Source organism: Bos indicus, chromosome 12 (genome assembly GCF_029378745.1).
Source record: "Bos indicus isolate NIAB-ARS_2022 breed Sahiwal x Tharparkar chromosome 12, NIAB-ARS_B.indTharparkar_mat_pri_1.0, whole genome shotgun sequence".
NCBI classification, from domain to species: Eukaryota; Metazoa; Chordata; class Mammalia; order Artiodactyla; family Bovidae; genus Bos; species Bos indicus.
The window spans coordinates 72752547-72775922 of record NC_091771.1 but is presented as its reverse complement, the minus strand read 5'-3'; the positions used below and the strand labels follow the sequence as shown (position 1 = coordinate 72775922).

The 23376-nt window shown below is 43.4% G+C and overlaps 1 protein-coding gene across 7 annotated transcripts in view; it reads right to left on the bottom strand.

Moving 5' to 3' along the window:
* The window catches only part of LOC109567081 (ATP-binding cassette sub-family C member 4-like), a 166198-nt gene that overhangs the window by 140544 nt on the left and 2278 nt on the right, over positions 1-23376 (bottom strand). For all 7 annotated transcript variants that reach the window (XR_011569622.1, XM_070799882.1, XM_070799885.1 and 4 more), the window contains exons 2-4: positions 18182-18292; positions 17516-17636; positions 1666-1890 (exon numbers count right to left, since the gene is read on the bottom strand). Coding sequence is in view for 6 of the 7 variants with exons in the window: in XM_070799882.1 (XP_070655983.1) it covers positions 1666-1890; positions 17516-17636; positions 18182-18292 (457 nt within the window). In the remaining variant the exon portion in view is untranslated. The remainder of the gene's footprint in view (positions 1-1665; positions 1891-17515; positions 17637-18181; positions 18293-23376) is intronic.

Genomic DNA, 23376 nt, shown 5'->3' with positions numbered 1-23376 from the left:
CCTGGCAGGCTATGGTCCGTGGGGTCACAAAGTGTCGGATACAACTGAGCAACTAGCACTCACATGAGAGTTAAGCATGATCTAAAAAGACAAACATTTAGCCAATTGGTGGGAAAATCTTGAGTATCCACCTCCTAAATGGTTAAAGATGCAACAGAATAACAAAGATGATGTTGAATGGCAATGAAGACCCTGACTGGAATGTGTTGGCACAGCTCAGATTTCCACATCACCCAGAAGGAAACCAACTCAGATGCTGCTGCCAAACAAGACAGTGAGGTCTCCAGGTTCACTCAGTCCCGGGATGTACAAGACTCTGCTCAAGGAGAGATGAGACGACATCTCACTTTCTGCTGACAGAAGTATTCCGAAGAAATGGAAGCTCTAAATAAGTAGCAACCAGGTAAAAGAAGCAATATTTTAAATTTAAGCTGTTTGGGTTTATCTTTCAATGAGGGCTATATTTATTAATAAAAATTGCGTATGCTTAAGGTTACCACATGATGTTTTATATAAGTACACATTGGGAAATGATTACTATAGTAAAACCACTTAAAATATCCACTACCTAATACAGTTATCCTATTTTACATGTGTGGTGAGAACATTTAAGATCTACTCTCTTGGAAAATTTCAAGGCTACAATACAGTCAAATAAGGATTTTTTTTTTTTTTTAAAGCAAACAGTCTGAGGCAAAGAGGTATCCAAGGTCAAATTTAAACAGAATCCTTCAGTTCTTGACACTTATATATCTGTGGCAATACCTTTGTAAAGATACCTGAGATCCTTATTCCTTCTATACTAGTTTAGACCAGGGTAAATTGTGAAATAATTTCCTGGCATTCCTCAATACAAAATCGGTGAACACATTAAATTAGTTCTAATTAAAAGTGCTATGATGCATACTGAAGATAAAAGGAAATATTGTATTAAAGTAGCTTAAATGAAGAGCAACAAATTCTCTCTAGAATGAATGAAACTGTAAAATTTCAAGTTTTATCTCAAAAACCCTACTATTTTCTTTAATATCATTAACAACAATCACATCCATAGAATATAGTGAGTGAGTCTATATTTGGCATGAATTCTCTTTATATTTTCTCTAATTAACATAACTATATTGAATATAATTAGATGGGTCTTTTAAAATTATAATCATTCCCTTTCTCAAATACATTATCTGCTTCTAGATATAGTTTTATAGATCCAATATCCTTAGTTCCCTTTTAAATAAATATCTGATGTAAATTAAGGTTTTAATGAACAACAAAAAAAATTTTCTATAAACAGCACTATGGGATATAAGCATGAAGACACTAACAATCGGCTTGATACTTTTGATACTTATTTTTAAATATTAATTTAATATTTTAAAAATATAATTTAATATTAATTTAATACTACAAATTTAGTGGGTATTATGCCACAGCCTATGGCTAAAAGTTATCAAGGGCAGCCCTCATGTGATCTCAAAAGAAAACTTTTCATTATTTATTGGTAAAGTTTACTTCAACAACAACAAACTTGGCTTAATGCAAATAGCAAGCTTCTCTAGGAAGGTGTAAATGATCCCAGTTATGTAATTTTTAGTTTATAGAGAACCTTCCCTAAATGTCCCTGATGCTTCAGGAGAGGTACACACCATGGTACCGAGCAACACTCACCTTGCGGTAGATCATGTGGCACACGGCTACTCTCAGCCTCATCCCCACGCGCTGCATGTGGTAGAAGTACAAGTGGTGCAGAACGGCCCACAGGAGCACGCAGGCACTCAGCCCCGCCGCGTAGCCGTAGGCTTCGTGCAAAGCGGCAGAATCGGTGGGATTGTAGTTTTCAAAATAACTAATCATTTTCCCCAAAAATATAGGTTGGACTACTCTGGTGCCTTCCTAAAAGAAAAGAAAAGCCTTAATTAGACATGTCAGTTTTTCTTAATACAAGATTTACTTTTAGCATTAGCAGGTTAAAAATACATTTTGACAAAACGCTACATTCATGGCTAATTTAAAAGAAAAATATACAGATCCACTATCTCCTATAAGACAAGTAGGCAACAGTTTAACCTTATGGCAAAATTTTACATTCAAAGATAGTAAAGCCTTAGTACTTTATGCCTAATACACTGTGGATACTCAGTATAAATATCACAACCAGTGCTTTAGAAGTCATTTGGCACAATACAAGTGAGCCTTAAGATGAATAAAGAAAAAGGTGGCAGAAGAAGAAATCTGCTTCCATATGAATTAGCCTGCTGGCAGCCTACCCCTGTCCCCTGTCCTCTCAATGACCCAGCCCAATAGAAAGTCAACCTGGTTCACATATGGGAGACACACTTTCATCACCTTCTTCAGGAATCTTTGTGAACTGATACCCTGGCACAAACACCCACTCCTTTCCATCCCAAACTCCACATGTCTGTAGATCAAGAGAAAGGAAACCAGCTTCATTTGGAAGGCCATAAAGAAATCAGGCTTGGCAGCTCTGCAGGCTCTCAGCTCCTGAGAGCACAGCCTCACTATGTCTCTACCCTATAGAAGTCAGAATGTTCCTTGGAGTAAAAAATTAAACATGGTGGAGGCCAAACTAAAAAATGATGTCTTCCGTGGCTCTCCATCCACCATCCACTGCAGGTGGGTTGGAAGAAATGTTCCCAATCCTCCCTTCCCCAAGGCTAAACCAATTGACACAAGGTGCACTGAGGCTTCTACCCCGAATAAGACTTAGGAAAGCAAGTTTCTTTTTCAAAGAAAAAGGCAAAGAAACAGCAACACCTACCTACCCTGCCAAACAGCCACTTCACCCCACAACTTACTTCCTCTCTCTAGTCACCCCTTGAAGGTCTCCTTTTCCCCAGCTTCCCTTTCCTTTCCCATCAAGGAAAACCAATCAGTGAATGAAAACCACTCACCTAAAGTAAACATCTCCACCCTCAACATCATTTCCTACACAGACTTCATAAAAGACAAAATGTTAAAAGTTTGAACGTCTTTCAGGAACAGGGCTTTTTGTTTTTGGCAATCCCACCTTACTAACACAGACGGGATAAGCAACTGACAGGTTTGCTTTGACAGCTCTCTTCTATCTGTCTGAAGCTGAGGAAGCCACATACAAGAGGAAGGGAAGGAGAATCCATAACACCAAACAACAAAAAAACTAAGCATTTTCTTAGCCAACTAGTGCCTGATCAGGATATTTATCAAAAGATGTCCCCATGCCTCATATGGGTGTCTCATTAAACCTCAGCATTCTTGTCTTGTTCTACACACATGCACACACGCATGCACACACACACACTTTCACAGGCTGCACCAACTGCCTCTCCTTCCATGAAGTCAGGGACATTTTCATCTACTACAGAGAATAAAGAGAACACTATTTAGCTGAAGAAGTATAAGTAAGATGATCAGACAGCAGCAAAACGATCAGTTCTGATACATTTCCACCGTGTCCTGTCATCCATCCCAAGAGGCACAGAGACCTCTTGGAAGAGTCCCTCATACAGCAGATTGTCAAACACACTGTTTATAGAGTTTCCTGAGATGGGAATGTGGAGGCCACACAGATAAGCAAAAATGTCAAACTGTACACATGGGCAGTCCCAGCCCAGGTGTCGCCAAGGGCAGTCCAGTGCTGCAGTCACAAACCACCAGAAGCCCAGCAGGAATATCTGCCATCCCCAAATTTCCTGAAATTTATGATTCTTTTTGGGAATCACTGTTGCCTTTTACTCAGCTCTCCATTTGAGCCTAACATCCTTGTAATTACAGGAGAAATAAGAGTAATATCACTCACCAAAGAGAATATGGTTAAGTGCAACAAATCCAGCAAAAAAAAGTAAATAAAGACAGATCGCTACCACCTAAACATATCTGGTTTTTTCTTCGCTGAGAGACAATATTTAATAACTCAGTTGTGGGACTTCCCTGGTGGTCCGGTGGCTAAGATTCCACACTCCCAATGCAACAGACCAGGGTTAGATCCCTGGTCGGGGAACTAGATCCCACATGTGGCAACTAAGACCCAGCACAGACAAATAAATAAATATTAAAAAAAAAAACAGTTTATCAAAAAGCCTCATTAAGGTATAATGCCAGTTTAGGGCCCATACCTTCCACTCATCTGTCAATTCTTTTTTTTTTTTTTTCTTGGTAATGATTTTTCTTTCCTGGGAATAGAAATTTTCAAAAGATAATAAAGGTTTTCAGTCATGACCTGTTACTTTGATCTGATGTAATTTGGGAGGAAAGTCATTTGTTATTCTTAAGCACTATTTTGGGACTTCCTCCAATGGCTCAATGATAAGGAATTCATCTCAATGCAGGAGACACAGGAGATGCAGGTTTGATCCCTAAGTTGGGGAGGTCCTCTAGAGGAGGAAATGGCAACCCACTCCAGTATTCTTGCCTGGAGAATCCCATGGAAAGAGGAGCCTGGTGGGCTACAGTCCTTGGGGTCACAAAGAATCAGACACAACTGAGTAACTGAGTACAAATGCACAAGTTTTCCTCTAACAAGGAGCAGTCATGGTAATTCAGAAAGGTGATTAAAAGTATAACATACAAGGAATTTCCATTCTGGCATAAGTTGCAACTATTGAAAACAGAAAATTGATATTATACTCCATATGAAAAATAACAGCAAGCAAAGAACAATTTTCCAGTAATTTCTCTCAAAAAAAAAAAATAGAAAGCAAAATAGTAAATAACACAAAACTGTGAAAACAAAACCCCAAAGTACATATAGAGAATAAGAATACACATATTAAATACGACTCTTGCAAGCTTCCAGAACACATAGGGCAGAAGTGATTACAGCCCTCAAAGGTAAACTGAGTAAATCCGTCTCCTCCACACACAAGGAAAGGTTAGAGATGAAGAGTCATTTAACAGGACAGCTATCAGCAGCATTTGTAATCTGTGAATATTTCCATTTCTGGCATTTGGTAAAACTGGCTGAGGCAAACCAGGCAAAAGATTTTCCGACTACCAGAAGATTAGTTCCTACATATGCTCAATGCTCCGTTCCAAGTATTATCTCCAAATCAAATAATGGTGTGAATCCCAAGGAAAGGTCCAATTTGAGAAGACTCTGTTTGTCTTGGAGAGTCTCTCAGAGAGGCAAGGAGCGCCTGTGGCTGGGGACACAGACACTGGTGGCAGCATTCCCAGAACCTAACCCCACCACGTGTACACAGGTGTGAGCACACACCACCAAGAAATTCTCTTATCTGCACATTCCCGATTCTCACCTTCAACTAATAAAAGAGAAAACAACTGAGAAAATATTCATTATCAACCAAGCTGCAGCTGCTGCTAAGTCGCTTCAATCTTGTCCAACTTTGTGCGACCCCATAGATGGCAGGCCACCAGGCTCCCCCATCCCTGGGATTCTCCAGGCAAGAACACTGGAGTGGGTTGCCATTTACTTCTCGAATGCATGAAAGTGAAAAGTGAAAGTGAAGTCGTTCAGTCATGTCTGATTCTTAGCGACCCCAAAGACTGCAGCCTACCAGGCTCCTCCGTCCATGGGATTTTCCATGCAAGAATACTGGAGTGGGGTGCCAATGACTTATCCTGTCAACCATGAAACTAACCAAATTAAAATGTTCCTGATAAGTAGTGCAGTTCAGTTCAGTTCAGTTGCTAAGTCATGTCCAACTCTTTGTGACCCCATGAATCGAAGCACGCCAGGCCTCCCTGTCCATCACCAACTCCCGGAGTTCATTCAGACTCACGTCCATCGAGTCAGTGATGCCATCCAGCTTTCTTATCCTGTGTCATCCCCTTCTCCTCCTGCCCCCAATCCCTCCCAGCATCAGAGTCTTTTCCAATGAGTCAACTCTTCACATGAGGTGGCCAAAGTACTGGAGTTTCAGCTTCAGCATCATTCCTTCCAAAGAAATCCCAGGGCTGATCTCCTTCAGAATGGACTGGTTGGATCTCCTTGCAGTCCAAGGGACTCTCAAGACTCTTCTCCAACACCACAGTTCAAAAGCATCAATTCTTCAGCACTCTGCTTTCTTCACAGTCTAACTCTCACATCCATACATGACCACTGGAAAAACCATAGCCTTGACTAGATGGACCTTTGTTGGCAAAGTAATGTCTCTGCTTTTCAATATGCTATCTAGGTTGGTCATAACGTTTCTTCCAAGGAGTAAGCGTCTTTTAATATCATGGCTGCAGTCACCATCTGCGGTGATTTTGGAGCCCCAAAAAATAAAGACTGACACTGTTTCCACTGTTTCCCCATCTATTTCCCATGAAGTGATGGGACCATAGGCCATGATCTTTGTTTTCTGAATGTTGAGCTTTAAGCCAACTTTTTCACTCTCCATTTTCACTTTCATCAAGAGGCTTTTTAGTTCCTCTTCAATTTCTTCCATAAGGGTGGTGCCATCTGCATATCTGAGGTTATTGATATTTCTCCCGGCAATCTTGATTCCAGCTTGTGCTTCTTCCAGCACAGCGTTTCTCATGATGTACTCTGCATATAAGGTAAATAAGCAGGGTGACCATATACAGCCTTGACATACTCCTTTTCCTATTTGGAACCAGTCTATTGTTCCATGTCCAGTTCTAACTGTTATTTCCTGACCAGCATATAGGTTTCTCAAGAGGTAGGCCAGGTGGTCTGGTATGTAATCTCTTTCAGAATTCTCCACAGTTTATTGTGATCCACACAGTCAAAGGCTTTGGCATAGTAAATAAGGCAGAAATAGATGTTTTACTGGAACTCTCTTGCTTTTTTGATGATCCAGTGGATGTTGGCCATTTGATCTCGTTCCTCTGCCTTTGCTAAAACCAGCTTGAACTTCTGGAAGTTCATTGTTCATGTATTGCTTAAGCCTGGCTTGGAGAATTTTGAGCATTACTTTACTAGCGTGTGAGATGAGTGCAATTGTGTGGTAGTTTGAGCATTCTTTGGCATTGCCTTTCTTTGGGATTGGAAGGAAAACTGACCTTTTCCAGTCCTTTGGCCACTGCTGAGTTTTCCATATTTGGTGCAGCACTTTCACAGCATAATCTTTCAGGATTTGAAATAGCTCCACTGGAATTCCATCACTTCCACTAGCTTTGTTTGTAGTGATGCTTTCTAAGTCCCACTTGACTTCACATGCCAGGATGTCTGGCTCTAGGTCAGTGATCATACCATCGTGCTTATCTTGGTCATGAAGATCTTTTTTGTACAGTTCTTCTGTGTATTCCTGCCACCTCTTCTTAATATCTGCTACTTCTGTTAGGTCCATACCATTTCTGTCCTTTATCGAGCCTATCTTTGCATGAAATATTCCCTTGGTATCTCTAATTTTCTTGAAGAGATCTCTAGTCTTTCCCATTCTGTTCTTTTCCTCTATTTCTTTGCACTGATCACTGAGGAAGGCTTTCTTATCTCTTCGTGCTATTCTTTGAAACTCTGCATTCAGATGCTTATATCTTTCCTTTTCTCCTTTGCTTTTCACTTCTCTTCTTTTCACAGGTATTTGTAAGGCCTCCTCAGACAGCCATTTTGCTTTTTTGCATTACTTTTCCATGGGGATGGTCTTGATCACTGTCTCTTGTACAATGTCAGGAACCTCTGTGCATATTTCATCAGGCACTCTGTCTATCAGATCTAGGCCCCTAAATCTATTTCTCACTTCCACTGTATAATCATAAGGGATTTGATTTAGGTCATACCTGAATGGTCTAGTGGTTTTCCCTACTTTCTTCAACTTAAGTCTGAATTTGGCAATAAGGAGTTCATGATCTGAGCAACAGTCATCTCCCAGTCTTATTTTTGGTGACTCTATAGAGCTTCTCCACCTTTGGCTGCATAGAATATAATCAATCTGATTTCCATGTTGACCATCTGGTGATGTCCATATGTAGAGCCTTCTCTTGTGTTTTTGGAAGAGGGTGTTTGCTATGACCAGTGCATTTTCTTGGCAAAACTCTATTAGTCTTTGCCCTGCTTCATTCCTTATTCCAAGGCCAAATTTGCCTGTTACTCCAGGTGTTTCTTGATTTCCTACTTTTGCATTCCAGTCCCCTATAATGAAAAGGACATCTTTTTTGGGTGTTAGTTCTAAAAGGTCTTGTAGGTCTTCATAGAACTGTTCAACTTCAGCTTCTTCAGCATTATGGTTGGGGCATAGACTTGGATTACTGTGATACTGAATGGTTTGCCTTGGAAACAAACAGAGATCATTCTGTCATTTTTGAGACTGCATCCAAGTACTGCATTTCAGATTCTTTTGTTGACCATAATGGCTACTCCATTTCTTCTGAGGGATTCCTGCCCATAGTAGTAGATATAATGGTCATCTGAGTTAAATTCACACATTCCAGTCCATTTGAGTTCGCTGATTCCTAGAATGTCAATGTTCACTCTTGCCATCTCCTGTTTGACCACTTCCAATTTGCCTTGATTCATGGACCTAACATTCCAGGTTTCTATGCAATATTGCTCTTTACAGCATTGGACCTTGCTTCTATCACCAGTCACATACACAACAAGGTGTGGTTTTTGCTTTGGCTCCAACCCTTTATTCTTTCTGGAATTATTTCTCCACTGATCTCCAGTAGTATATTGGGCACCTACTGACCTGGGGAGGTCCTCTTTAAGTATCCTATCATTTTGCCTTTTCATACTGTTCATGGGGTTCTCAAGGCAAGAATACTGAAGTGGTTTGCCATTCCCTTCTCCAGTGGACCACATTCTGTCAGCCCTCTCCACCATGACCCGCCTGTCTTGGGTGGCCCCATGGGCATGGTTTAGTTTCATTGAGTTAGGCAAGGCTGTGGTCTTAGTGTGATTAGATTGACTAGTTTTCTGTGATTATGGTTTCAGTGTGTCTGCCCTCTGATTCCCTCTTGCAACACCTACCATCTTACTTGGGTTTTCCTTACCTTGGACATGGAGTATCTCTTCACAGCAGCTCCAGTAAAGTGCAGCCACTGCTCCTTATCTTGGACGAGGGGTATCTCCTCACCGCTGCCCCTCCTGACCTTGAATGTGGAATAGCTCCTCTAGGCCCTCCTGTGCCCGTGCAGCCACTGCTCCTTGGACGTGGGGTTGCTCCTCCCAGCCGCTGCCCCTGGCCTCATGCATGGGGTAGCTCCTCTCAGCTGCTCCTGCGCTGTCGCAGCCTGGCACTCTCGGCTGCCGGCCCTGACCTCGGACGCTGGGTAGCATCCCCTTGATAAGCAGGAACAGGGTCAAACACTGCCCCCTTAAACCCTTTCCCTTCGACATCAATCTATGACCACATGTATATTCTTTCCACAAACCAATTGAGCGTATAGTTTTATTCTTTCACAAGAATTCTTCACAAATCTGAAATCATAAAGGATCTTTAAAAGAACTGAATTTAATACCACCACATCCATTATTCAGGATTATCTGAGAGTCTGAGTCTCTGAGGCAGACGTTTTATTTGGGGCATACAATGTGGCATGCAGAATCTTAGTTCCCTGACCAGGGATCAAAAACCTTGGCATCTACTATGGAGAACAGTGTGGAGATTCCTTAAAAAAACTGGAAATAGAATTGCCATATGACCCACCAATACCACTGCTGTATATACACACTGAGGAAGCCAGAATTGGAAGAGATACATGTACCCCCAATGTTCATTACAGCATTGTTTACGATAGCTAGACATGGAAGCAACCTAGATGTCCATTGGCAGATGAATGGATAAGGAAGTTGTGGTATATATCCACAACAGAATATTACTCAGCTATAAAAAAGAATGTATTTCAACTGGATGCTTGGGGCTAGTGCACTGGGATGACCCAGAGGGATGGTATGGGGAGGGAGGAGGGAGGAGGGTTCAGGATGGGGAACACATGTATACCTGTGGCGGATTCATTTTGATATTTGGCAAAACTAATACAATTATGTAAAGTTTAAAAATAAAATAAAATAAAAAAATGTAGAGAGAGAAAAAAAAAGAATGTGTTTGTGTCAGTTCTAATGAGGTGGATGAAACTAGGGCCTATTATACAGAATGAAGTAAGTCAGAAAGAGAAATTCCAGTACAGTATATTAATGCATATATATGGAATTTAGAAAGACAGTAACATCAACCCTATATGCAAGACAGCAAAAGATATACAGATGTAAAGAAGAGACTTTTGGACTATGTGGGAGAAGGAGAGGGCAGGATGATATGGGAGCATAGCATTGAAACATATATATTACCATATGTAAAACAGATGACCAGTGCAAGTTGATTCATGAAGCAGAGCACTCAAAGCTGGTGCTCTGGACAAGCCAGAGTGATGGGGGAGGGAGGAAGGTAGGAGGGGTAGGAGGGGGATTCTGGATGGGAGAACACATGTACACACCCATGGCTGATTCATGTTGATATTTGGCAAAACCACCACAATATTGTAAAGCAATTAGTCTCCAATTAAAATAAATAAGTTAAAATTCATTTTGATATTTGGCAAAACTAATACAATTTTGTAAAGTTTAAAAATAAAATAAAATTAAAAAACAACAACAACAACAACAACAAAACAAAAAACAAAAAAACCCTGGCATCTGCACTGGGGACATGGAGTCTTAACCAGTAAACTGCTAGGGAAGCTCAAGGCAGACATTTAGTGGTAGAGTCCTTGGTATTCAGCCTCAGGAAAGCACCTGACAGTGGGTCCCACCTGTTGCTTCTTAGGGTAACTTCTTGCAGGGTTAGCTTAGATGCTAGAACTTCTGAGTGGGTAGAATTCCTTCTCCACCTTAATGCACTTGAAACATTTCTCACACAACTTCCCCATATCTCATTCATGGGGAAAAAAAACACAAAAATAGAAACAAACTATCAAAGTTTTACCAAACGCTTGACTGAGACATATAAGCAGAAAAGAATGGGCTTGTAAGAAAAAACCAATAGACAGAATCTTTAGAACTGGGTGAAAGGTGACAAAATGTAGAGTTGAGAAAAAACCAAAGACAAGGAGGAAAAGCAGTGAACCTGTGGAAATCATAACCATCAGGATTCCAGACATACTAGCCTTCACTCGTCTCTTACACACTGGTCTTCATCCTGACCACACCTAAGCATCACCTGGGAGGGGACTGGTGTACTCTGACACCCAAGACCCAGCCTCCAGAAACTGGTTTAGGTTCAACTGATTAGGGTGGAGAAGGTTCTCCCTGTAGATTCTGGATGCGGAAACTAACCGCATGTAAGTATCTGCTAACCTCCACTCTCGCACTGTAATGGCATCTGAGCCTGGAATGGCTGCAGACCTAATCTGCAGGAATTACAAGGAATTACAATGATCACAAAGACTTTTTACCAGAGTTCCATTGCACATTTCATGCTTCCAGAAAAGTCCAGAGATTACAATATTAAAATTGAAAATGTTCATTCTGCACAGTTGGAAAAATAAAATGTTCAGAAAAAAACTATATTTAAGAAACATTAATAAAAAGATGAGTCAAAATTAGCCTGGAAAGTTATCTATAAAAGGAGAAGAAGAATTAGAATAGAGCTAACAATGATATCAGACTTCTTTAAGTAACCTTTTCTTGATTTTGGAATCATGAAAACATTATACAGAATTATGATTATAAAATAACTAAATTTTTAAAAAGCAATTCCTAAAATTTTAGAGTAAAATTACATAAAAGTACCTAAATATATACACCCATCCTGTTGGTTTGCAGAGCCATACAAAAAAGAACTATCAAAAGTGATTTGAAACAAAATAATTTAAAAACACATTCGCTGCGTGATACACCCAAATGAACACAGTATGAACTCCAAAAAAAAATAAAAAATATTAGATTGGTCTCAAAAGTCACTTTATAAGGTACAACAAATGAATAATTATGTTGATATCATTGAGAATTGGGCTTAGACATTGGACAAAGAGAATAGATGATGGGGGAAAAGAGACATGCAAGAAAAATAACAACAAACTGGAAAATTCTGAAAGAGATGGGAATATCAGACCACCTGACCTGCCTCTTGAGAAACCCATACACAGGTCAGGAAGCAACAGTTATAACTGGACATGGAACAACAGACTGTTTCCAAATTGGAAAAGGAGTACGTCAAGGCTGTATATTGTCATCCTGCTTATTTAACTTATATGCAGAATACATCATGAGAAATGCTGGGCTGGAAGAAACACAAGCTGGAATCAAGATTTCCGGGAGAAATATCAATAACCTCAGGTATGCAGATGACATCACCCTTATGGCAGAAAGTGAAGAACAACTAAACAGCCTCTTGATGAAAGTTAAAGAGGAGAGTGAAAAAGTTGGCTTAAAGCTCAACATTCAGAAGACTAAGATCATGGCATCCGGTCCCATCACTTCATGGGAAATAGATGGGGAAACAGTGGAAACAGTGTCAGACTTTATTTTTGGGGGGCTCCAAAATCACTGCAGATGGTGACTGCAGCCATGAAATTAAAAGATGCTTATTTGGAAGGAAGGTTATGTCCAACCTAGAAGGCATATTAAAAAGCAGAGACATTACTTTGTCAACAAAGGTCCATCTAGTCAAGGCTATGGTTTTTCCAGTAGTCATGTATGGATGTGAGAGTTGGACTGTGAAGAAAGCTGAGTGCCAAATAATTGATGCTTTTGAACTGTGGTGTTGGAGAAGACTCTTGAGAGTCCCTTGGACTGCAAGGAGATCCAACCAGTCCATTCTAAAGGAGATCAGTCCTAGGTGTTCTTTGGAAGGACTGATGCTGAAGCTGAAACTCCCATACTTTGGCCACCTCATGCGAAGAGTTGACTCACTGGAAAAGACTGATGCTGGGATAGATTGAGGGCAGGAGGAGAAGGGGATGACAGAGGATGAGATGGCTGGATGGCATCACCAACTTGATGGACATGAGTTTGGGTGAACTCTGGGAGTTGGTGATAGACAGGGAGGCCTCACATGCTGCAGTTCATGGGGTTGCAAAAAGTCGGACACAACTGAGTGACTGAATTGAACTGAAGTTTTTATGGTGACAGTTGGTAACTAAAATTACTATGTACTATATCAAATATTAAATCACTAATGATGTATACCAGAAACTAATAAAACTTTGTAAGCCAATCATACTTCAATTAAAAAAATTCTTTTAATTTTGCAATAAAATCTTACATATACTTAGAAAAAGAAAAGAAAATGGATTGAAAAGCATCACCCTCATTTGTAACTCAAGGTCATCACGGTGGCTATTACTGACACCTAAGGGCTAACACGATGCTCTCAGGAACCAGCAGGGCACACAGCAGGTCTGCTCTGCAGGTCCCCGTCCACTTGGCTCAAGGCCCCCTCCTCCTTTCCCTTGCTGTGTGGTCCTCAGTGGTTGCTCTCAGCCCACAGTATCTTTGCCACCAGCAGCCACTCTTCAGCCTCCTGGGTTGAGCAAAGTAAGGGACACATGGAAGAAAGGACTGGAAATAAATGCAAAGACCACTCAGCTCCTGGGGAAAAAGCTGTGAGTTGAGGCATAAAGCCCACTGTGGGAAACAGAGGATTCTGTTTACTTCCTGCCCATCAGCTGAGCTCCAAAGTGAAGATTTACACAAACATGTGCTTCCCAACCTCCACCTGGACCAGAGACCATCAGTAAAAGTGGCCTCAGACAAAGGACAAGTGACCAGACAAGACCAAGCCACTTTTTAGGGTCCTGGGAAAAGGACATAACTCCCAGCCACTCCTCCCCTCTCAGAGGAAGGGACTGGGTGAACCCACTCTGGCTCTCTGAGGTCACCCCACTTACACACCAGCAGTGGAGACCTCACCTCTCAGAGAGAAGTGCTAATGACTTGGGGAGGTGGTCTCTGTGACTCAGGCCCAGGCAGAGGCTTCAGGCTCCTCCTCTCCATCCTGAGGGACCCAGGCAGGCAGAGACCTGTCCTCTCCACCCTCAGTACCCGTGGAGGTGCACACAGGGGCCAGGAGTGCTGGGAGCTCTCTGGCTGTTCTGTTCTAATTAGGGGTGACCAGCAAGTGCTCCACAGCCTGGTACTTGTTTCTCTGAGGAGTAGAGATACTCCTCACTTCTCATAGGACAGAGGTTTTTGAATCTCAAAATCCTGAAACCTAAAAGCCTCACCCTACTGGCGTCATCCTGTTTTTTCCCACTGGTGCCGCCAGGAGTACCTGGGAGGCCCTGCTCGTGCTGTGGGTGGAAGGAACACACTGCTTGGGACCATGGATGATCCACGGGGCATGCTGTGCACCCAAGGAATTGAAAGAGGGCTGGAGGTCACCAAGGAAACACGTTTGTGTTTTACAGACTTCTGGGTTGAATTTACATTTTCCACTGTCTAAAATACAAAGACCAACAAGCAGTACAGATAGATCACAACATGGGAAGTTGCTTCATAAAATAAGTTATTTAACTAAGTAGCACTGCTACTAGTACTAGCAGTACTACCACACAGATGAGCCCCTACATTCAAGGTCCTCTACTCCCCACTTCTCCACCATGACCACCCAAAAACTAATCTCCTAAAAGAGAGGCTGGAGCTCTATCACTTGTACCTTATGCAGCCCCTAGGGACCTTTATGGACCCTCAGGTGGCTCAGATGGTAAACACTCTGCCTCTAATTCAGGAAACCCGGGTTTGACACCCGGGTCAAGAGGGATGGTATGGGGAGGGAGGAGGGAGGAGGGTTCAGGATGGGGAACACATGTATACCTGTGACGGATTCATTTTGATATTTGGCAAAACTAATACAATTATGTAAAGTTTAAAAATAAAATAAAATTTAAAAAAAAGAAGATCCTCTGGAGAAGTAACCCACTCCAGTATTCTTGCCTGGAGAATTCCATGGGCAGAGGAGCCTGGCAGGCTACAGTCCATGGGGTAGTAAAGAGTCGGACACGACTGAGCAACTAACACTTTCACTTTCAGTAGGATGTATTCCAGGGGCTGGACAACTTTGAAACCAACACTCCCAGCACCACAGTGGGGCAGATTCGCTCTCAGGAAGAACTCCAGATCCTGCAGGCTCTCTCTCTATGTCTGCTTCTCCCATGAGCTGCCGTAGCCAAGAACCAAAGCTCATATTAGGATGGAATCCATCCAAGGCTTAGCGACCCCACCCAAGGAGCCAACAGCCCAGGACAGCAAGAAAAACCAGCAGCTCAGTTCAAACCCAGCCACATGGGCTATGCTTTGAGACCCACTTGACTTTAAGCTTCTTTAGCATCCAGTACCAAAGAGAAACTAGAGAACCAGGGGCAGCAGAGAAAGACCTGCTCCAGGATATGATCAGACATTAAACCTGGAGACCACTCGTCCAACCAGGCACCTGGCATGAGCCACAGGCAGACACCAAGGCCCCAGGGTTTCCTGATAAACAGAATTCATGAGAGCGCTGCTGTGTGAGGTCAGGAAATCCTGTACAAACAGGCCACACCAGCATGCCAACTGTGTATTTCAAACAGACTTACTGTGACTATGTGGAAATTCCATGACTGGGACAGCTGCACACAGGACAAAGAAGGGCTGGGGCAGCCTGACGGGCTCCTGCTCCCTCTCCCACCCCCTGCCCTTCACAAGGCACTGCAGTAGCTAGATGGTCATTGCCCTCTCTAAGGTGGCACCCTGCCCCACATACCTGTCCCACCCTCTGGCACAATGCCCAATCCACTTCTCTCATCAATGAGAACTCCATCCCCCAGGACCATCCAGTAACCTGGGAGCTGACAGATTCTCTCTCTCCAGTTGTGTGGGGTGGACTTCACCTGCCCAGCTGCCCACTGCCTGCAGTGCCCTTCAGCACAGCACAGCCTTTAAACAAGAGCCATGCCACCCGCCTGTAAACCACCTGGCCCACCCACCTCACCCCCAACACGATGGACTGAGGACAGCTCACCACCTTCTCCACCTAAAACACCCCTTTTACAGCAGCTGCATCTTCCATCCCTCCTGCTCTCACACACTCACAGACTGCCCGTGCCCCTAAGGCAGCGCTAAGGGACCATGGAGAGCACGAGCCACCCAGGAGGGCCTGCAGCAAACCCCCAGCAGGCTCAGCCAGAACAGGGGGCTGACAGCACTGTGTCCCCAGGTGGATTGTCCTCTGGGGGATCTTGACCCAGGATCTTCAGGGTCATGGAGGTTACTGAGTTCACAGCTTTCTGTCTTTAGTTTTCCCTGCACATCCTCTCCTCCACCCTCTGCCAATGCCAGGCTACCAAGATCCCCCTTCAACCAGCAAACCACCCCCACAGCCAGGATGGAAACCAGCATGGAGGGTGCACAGAATTCATGGTGAAGTTGAAGCTTCTCCCACGTAGGGGTCTGGCCTGGATGACCTGGCCTATGAGGAGGGGGCACCCTAGGGAAGGGTGTGCCAGGGACACCCCAGGGAAGAGCTCTTGGACGCTCTGGCAGCTCCAGCCCAGATGCAAGGCCCCAGGTTCTGTTCCACAGGAACAGGATGATCCTTTCTTAGAAAGCATTTATCAGATGTGACCCGGAAAAGTCAACAATTACTTGCTGAGCACCTGTAAAATGTCTTACATTATTCTGGACTGGACTCCAAGTTTGAGTGAGTAATAGTTGCTCAGTCGTGTCCAACTCTTTGCGATCCCCTGAACTGGAGCATGCCAGGATCCTCTGTTCATGGAATTCTTCAGGAAAAAATACTGGAGTGGATTGCCATTTCCTTCTCCAGGGTACCTTCCTGACCCAGGGACTGAACATGGATCTCCTGCATTGCAGGCAGATTCTTCTGAGCACCAGGGAAGCCTACTATTAAGAGACATTTCTAAGTATAAGGGCAGGTCAATTTAAAAAGTATCAGAAGATATGTGTTTGACTTTATCTTACAATCTACAGGCAATACATTAGAATATGTAATGAATCCATACACCTTTTCCAAAGGAATACCCGAGACAGAAGCAGCAATAAAGTTACAAATGACAGTCATCAATCAGATGAAATAATTATGATGAAGCTTGTCTCTCTCAAAGAGATGGGGACTGGGCAAGTGGTCAGGAAAGAAATATAATGTGCTTTTAACTTTGTATGAAAAATAATGTTCAGTTCCATGTTGCTGAACATAGTTCTGTTGTTGCCACATAAATCCTGTACTTCAAATTACTGTCCCAATGCTTTGTTAAAACTCTGCTTCTGGGCTTTGTTTTGGAATCTGTTACATTTGTTGCCATCTTCTCATCTCTGACCTCTGAAGTTTACTTCCTCCAAACCACAGGACACATATTCCCTGAGGTTGTAAGATATTCTTTTGGTCCAGGATCACTCAGCATTTATACTGAGCACCAAGAACATCCTAACATGGTATAAAATATCTTTCCTTTCCGGTGCTATCTTTCCATTACACTATGTTTTGATCATTAATCCCCAGAGGTCAAGTCTTAAGCACCTGTCTGTCCTAAAGAGAAATGCAACCGCTGATCTACATCATGATTCCTAGATGAGATTTACTCTTGGACCTTAAACCACTGTCCTCTCCCCGCCTCAGTCCATCCATCTGAGGACTGACTCACATACACTGAAATGCAAAGCACTGTATGGAAAAGCTTTTACCTCAAGAAATGTTAACATTCCCCAAACTAAGTAGGATTTCCCGTAGCACTTTATGATTGCTTTCATTAAAGAAGGCTCCCGTGCATCTTTCTGGGCTCTCAACACTTCTTGATCCCAGTACCTGTGAAGAGAGACAAAGCACAGTGAGGAACAGCCCTGCCGCAGGAAAACAGGGGAGGGACAGAGCAGAGGATAAGTCTTCACTACAGGGCGCTCCGTGGCTGCCCATAGATGCTGGCTAACTGCTCGCAGGCTCCTGAAAGATGAGCGGTGCAGACACTGAAGCACCAGGAAAAGCACCAGACCAGGTCTTCAGAGAAAAGTCCCAGATTCTAGAAACAAGTTCCTGCTAAGCTTTGCTGAACTCACAGGTCATGAGCAGTTCAGAAGGGCAGACACTGTCCTCCATGGACCCCATCTCTTGGGACAGAGCTAGGTCTCCAGGGCCATGGCTGTGGGCTCCCTCCACATCCACTCACACAGGGAATACAGGCTCCCCCAACCTCCAAAGTGGGCTAAGCCTGGGATCAGCATGAAGGGCTGACAGTTCAGTGTCAGGGAAGGAGGCTCAGAAGACCCCAGAGGAAGGCAAAGCTCTGGCTACACCTTTAGCCACACGTGGAAATTCTCACTCTCCCTCCCCTTCTCCCTCCTGCCTGGGCTTACCCTTGCAGCTCTTCTCCGAGGTGCTGGGAGCGATCTTCTGGAAGCACTGAGTACATGTCATTTGCTTCTAATTTCCGTTTGTGACCAATTTTAAACAAGGGGTTTAGCCACCTGTTAAAAATTAAAAGGAAAGTGACATATATCCAAATTACACATCTTTGTCTAATTATTATCCTACATTCATGGATATTGTTTTTTAAAAAACTACATTTTAAATATACAAAGAGGTAGGGAGAAAATTAGACATATGCTTACAAACATATAAACACACATATTAGGGTGTCGGTAAGTCACTCTGGTGGAGAAGGCAATGGCACCCCACTCCAGTACTCTTACCTGGAAAATCCCATGGACGGAGGAGCCTGGAAGACTGCAGTCCATGGGGTCACTGAGGGTCAGACACGACTGAGCGACTTCACTTTCACTTTTCACTTTCATGCATTGGAGAAGGAAATGGCAACCCACTCCAGTGATCTTGCCTGGAGAATCCCAGGGATGGGGGAGCCTGGTGGGCTGCCGTCTATGGGGTCGCACAGAGTCAGACACGACTGAAGTGACTTAGCAGCAAGTCACTCTGGCTTACACACAATATAACTTAACTAAAATACCCTGTTTGTGTTCTACTGAACATACATTGTACATCTACTTTAATTATTAAGAAAAATACATTTAGAAATCAAAATACAGTTCCCTTGGTTCGGGAGCACAGAATAGAGCTGAATGGCCATTGTGGATAAGGCTGTAGATGCATTCCTGTATTACCAAGCACTTAAATTTTCTGAACTGTATTAGACTCAAGGATTTTGCTGTTGTTGTTTAGTGGCTAAGTCGTGTCTGACTGGTTTTGTGACCCCATGGATTGCAGCCCTCCAGGCTCCTCTGTTCATGAGATTTCCCAGGCAAGGATACTGGAGTGGGTTGCCATTTCCTCCTCCAGAGGATCTTCTTGGCTCAGGGATCGAACCTGTGTCTCCTGCAATGGCAGGTGGATTCTTTACCACTGAGCCACCAGGGAAGCCCACCAGACTCAAGAATGCCTCCAGTCATATTCACATAAAATGTGACCTTGTGGTCTCAAGACCTCCTTGAAAGTGAAAGTGAAGTCGCTCAGTCGTGTCCAACTCTTTGCGACCCCGTGGACTGTAGCCTCTGTCCATGTGATTGTCCAGGCAAGAATACTGGAGTGGGTTGCCATTTCCTTCTCCAGGGAATCTTACCAACTCAGGGATCAAACCCAGGTCTCCCGCATTGTAGGCAGATGCTTTAACCTCTGAGCCACCAGGGAAGCACGACCCAAGACCTCCTTAGTTCAACTAATAACACAAATGAAATTTTGCAGGGGATCACGTTACAATACAACACACTGAGTCCAACAGGCTCTGGACCCTGACCTCCTTACGGCCCTGTCAGACTCCCCTCACAAGAGCCTCTTTCTGACCCTGACCTTCTGAAGATGTCCTAAAGATAAGTAACATCTTTCCAACTAAACTTCATATGTTGATTTTTCTTATCGTCCTCCCTATAATTAAAGCAGAAATTGCTAGACAGTGTAAGACTTCTTTTAATTTCAATTTTTAATCCCTTTTTTAATTTCAATTTTTCTCTTCTCAAGTAGGCATCTCACTCTTTGTTCCAATTTCCAGTCATTCAGAGGAATGCCTCCCTGGTCTGGAAGGTCATAAAGCATTCAGATCCAGGAAAAGACAATCACTAACTGCTGTCCAGTTTATCAAGGGGAAAAAACAAAAAACAAAAAAACCCTAACTCCAAGAAAACCATTAGCTCTTAAAACATACATTTGGTCCCTAAATAATGGTCTGGGGTCTTGAGAAAGGGTCGAGGGATGGCGTTGCAATGTCTAGAGAAACTGAGAAACTGGGGGATCCAAGAAAGCCATAAAATTGACAAACTGGACATTGTGACGTTTAAATTAATTGGTCAAAAATCGCGTATATTAAACTCATGAGTCAACCAAAAACATACAGGTCAATACTAAAAGATATAAAACTGCTATAATCCTTGCCTTTTGGGGGCTCTTCACCCCCTCTCAGTGTCTATGCTGAGGACTTTGTATCTCTGTCTTCTAAAATAAACTTTGCCTGTGTGTTTCCAAGTTCCCAGAATTCATTCTTTGGCTCTGTGAATAGAACTCAGGTTTCATGTTTCATTATCACTTCCTGGCAGATTAATTTCTTTTCAAATGTAACAGAAGACTTTCATAAGGGCTGAAATTTTACTGACTGTGGGGTCTGCCCAGAGAAGGCAATGGCACCCCACTCCAGTACTCTTGCCTGGAGAATCCCATGGACAGAGGAGCCTGGTAGGCTGCAGTCCATGGGGTCGCTAAGAGTTGGACACGACTGAGCGACTTCACTTTCATTTTTCACTTTCATGCATTGGAGAAGGAAATGGCAACCCACTCCAGTGTTCTTGCCTGGAGAATCCCAGGGACGGGGGAGCCTGGTGGGCTGCTGTCTATGAGGTCGCACAGAGTCGGACACGACTGAATCGACTTAGCAGCAGCAGCAGCAGCAGTGGGGTCTGCCACCTTCAGCCTCGATCAGGGAATAAATATACCCCCTATACTTCCAGGAAACTCCACTAACAGCTGACAACATCACCAACCTACAGTTCAGTTCCTTTACGCCCAGGCTTCTGCCCAGGGATATCAAGGTTACACCCATTGCCACCCCACCCCAGCAAAGGTGTATGTGTTAGTCAAATCACTGTTTTCTTGGGGCCCAACCAATCTTTCTGACGAGCCCTCCACCTCCAGGCATGGCTGACTCTAGATTCAGACCATGCCCAAGGGCTCTGGGAACAGGATCATACCAGACCTGGAGGGGTCTGGTCGATGGAGGCAGTATCCTGGATGGAAGGGCACCACCGTTAGTCTAAACATGACTCAAGAAAACCCAAAGACAGTGAGCCCCTGAGGGGCCCCGAGGCCCCTGGGGCAAGGACCACCCACTTTGGGCCATTAACTGTCTCCAAGATAACTCTACTAGTGGATACTGGGCTATATAAGGCGCACAGCCCGATCCAGGTCACATTCAGATTTTAATTACACTCACCCCACCTCCCATCTAAATGGAGCCATTCATCTAGTCAGGAGGGAGCTGGACTGGACTGGTAATGGAAGGAGTTGTCGCCCTTGTAGCATCCTTGGTGAGCCTAGCACGAGAAGCAATTTATAAAGCCAACATTATTTTAAATAAAAGCACCTGAACATTGGCCTGGGCAACTAAAGAACCCAGCTCTAACTTTAGAAAGATGACATCTTCTCTGGGCTTCTGGTCCGCATGACACTTGACCACTGCATAGCTCCTGTTTACTTGCTGGCTGATCAAGGAGGACTTTGTGCCCTTGCAACTATTTCCTGTTGTTTCTATGTTAACATGAGTGGGCAAATAGATGCAACCTGACTGTTAGAGAAGGCTGCTTGCAGACAGAGAAGGATGAATATCATATGATATCGCTTATATGTGGAATGTAAGTAAAGGCTATAAATGAACTCTTTAAAAAAATAGACTTAGAGTGACAGATGAAGGAAAAAAGAAAAACCTATGGTTACCAGGGGGTGAGAGGAGGGACAAATTGGGACACTGGGATTGACATATACACACTATAACATATAAAACATATAACTAAGAAGGACCTACTTGTACAGCACAGAGAACTCTATTCTATACTCTGTAATGGCCTACATAGGAAAATAATACAAAAAAGAGTGTGTATATGTATGTGTACATGTATATGTATAAGAGATTCACTTTGCTGTACAGCAGAAAGTAACACAACATTGGAAATCTACTGTACTCCAATAAAAATTCAATGAAGAGAAAGTCACTTGATCAAATACTCAGAACAAGAAGGGCCCTGACTGAACAAACTTGAGACAGTATCAAAAGGGCAATCTCAGCTTCCTGGGTTTCTGCCATTCTTAGGACCCCTTACAATTATTCTCCTTCTCCTGCTCTTTGGTCTGTGTATCCCCAACTGCATTATTAGTTTTATCTGGTCTTTACCCGGGTGTGAGAAATTGGGATTTCAGGCAGGTGACAATCATATTTATTTTAGCTATCCACTCTAGTATTCTTGCCTGGAGAATCCCATGGAGAGAAGAGCCTGGTAGGCTACAGTCGGTGGGGTCACAAAGAGTTGGACACAACTGAGTGACTAACTCTTTCACTTTCACTTACTGCTTTTGTCTGAGTCTCCAACTCAAAGGAGGAAGTTACAGAGAAAAATAAAAACTGGTTAGAACTGCTGCTGCTGCTGCTAAGTCACTTCAGTCGTGTCCGACTCTGTGCGACCCCATAGATGGCAGCCCACCAGGCTCCCCCATCCCTGGGATTCTCCAGGCAAGAACACTGGAGTGGGTTGCCATTGCCTTCTCCGGTTAGAACTAGCTAGGCCCAAAATTGGAGAAGGAAATGGCAACCCACTGCAGTACTCTTGCCTGGGGAATTCCACAGACAGTGGATCTGTGGGCTACATTCCATGGGATTGCAAAGAGTTGGCCACAACTGTGTGACTAACTTTCACTTTCAGGCCCAAAATGGGGAAAAACCTAACCTCCCCTAGACCCTGAGTCTCATTTGTGTATTCACTGTAATGTATTAGTATGCTAAATGGCATACTCACCCATGTCATGACAGCTGACAATGGTCATGACAACAACCCACACAAGGACTAAATATGAGTGTTGCCTCATTTTGAACCTCATTCAGGCTCAAACCACACCCTTGTTCTCAGATAAGTCATGAATATTCCTCCCTCTCTTGATTCAATTTCCTTGTTTTTACCTTGACCCAAATTGTGTTTAGAAGCTGATTTTTAAACTAAGCTCTCACTTCTCCATTCTTTGATCATTGAATAAAATTTGTACTGTTCCAGTCTCACCATCAATTTAGTTATCGGCTGTGGGAATCTGAGTGGAAAAACAACCTCTTCAGCCAAGATAAGGAATCTTAGCCTGGGCTCAGAGCCCAGCACAAGGTGGGAGACCAATTTGGTGACATCAGTTACATATACAATGTACACCGTCTTCAGAGCCAGACTGCTTGACTTGGGATCCTGCTCCATTACTTACTGGCTGTGTGGCGGTAAGCGACTTACTCAACCTCCCTGCTTCAGTGCCTTCAGGTATAAAATAAGCGGTAATAGTGCCTTTCCCTCCAGCAGGAAAACTG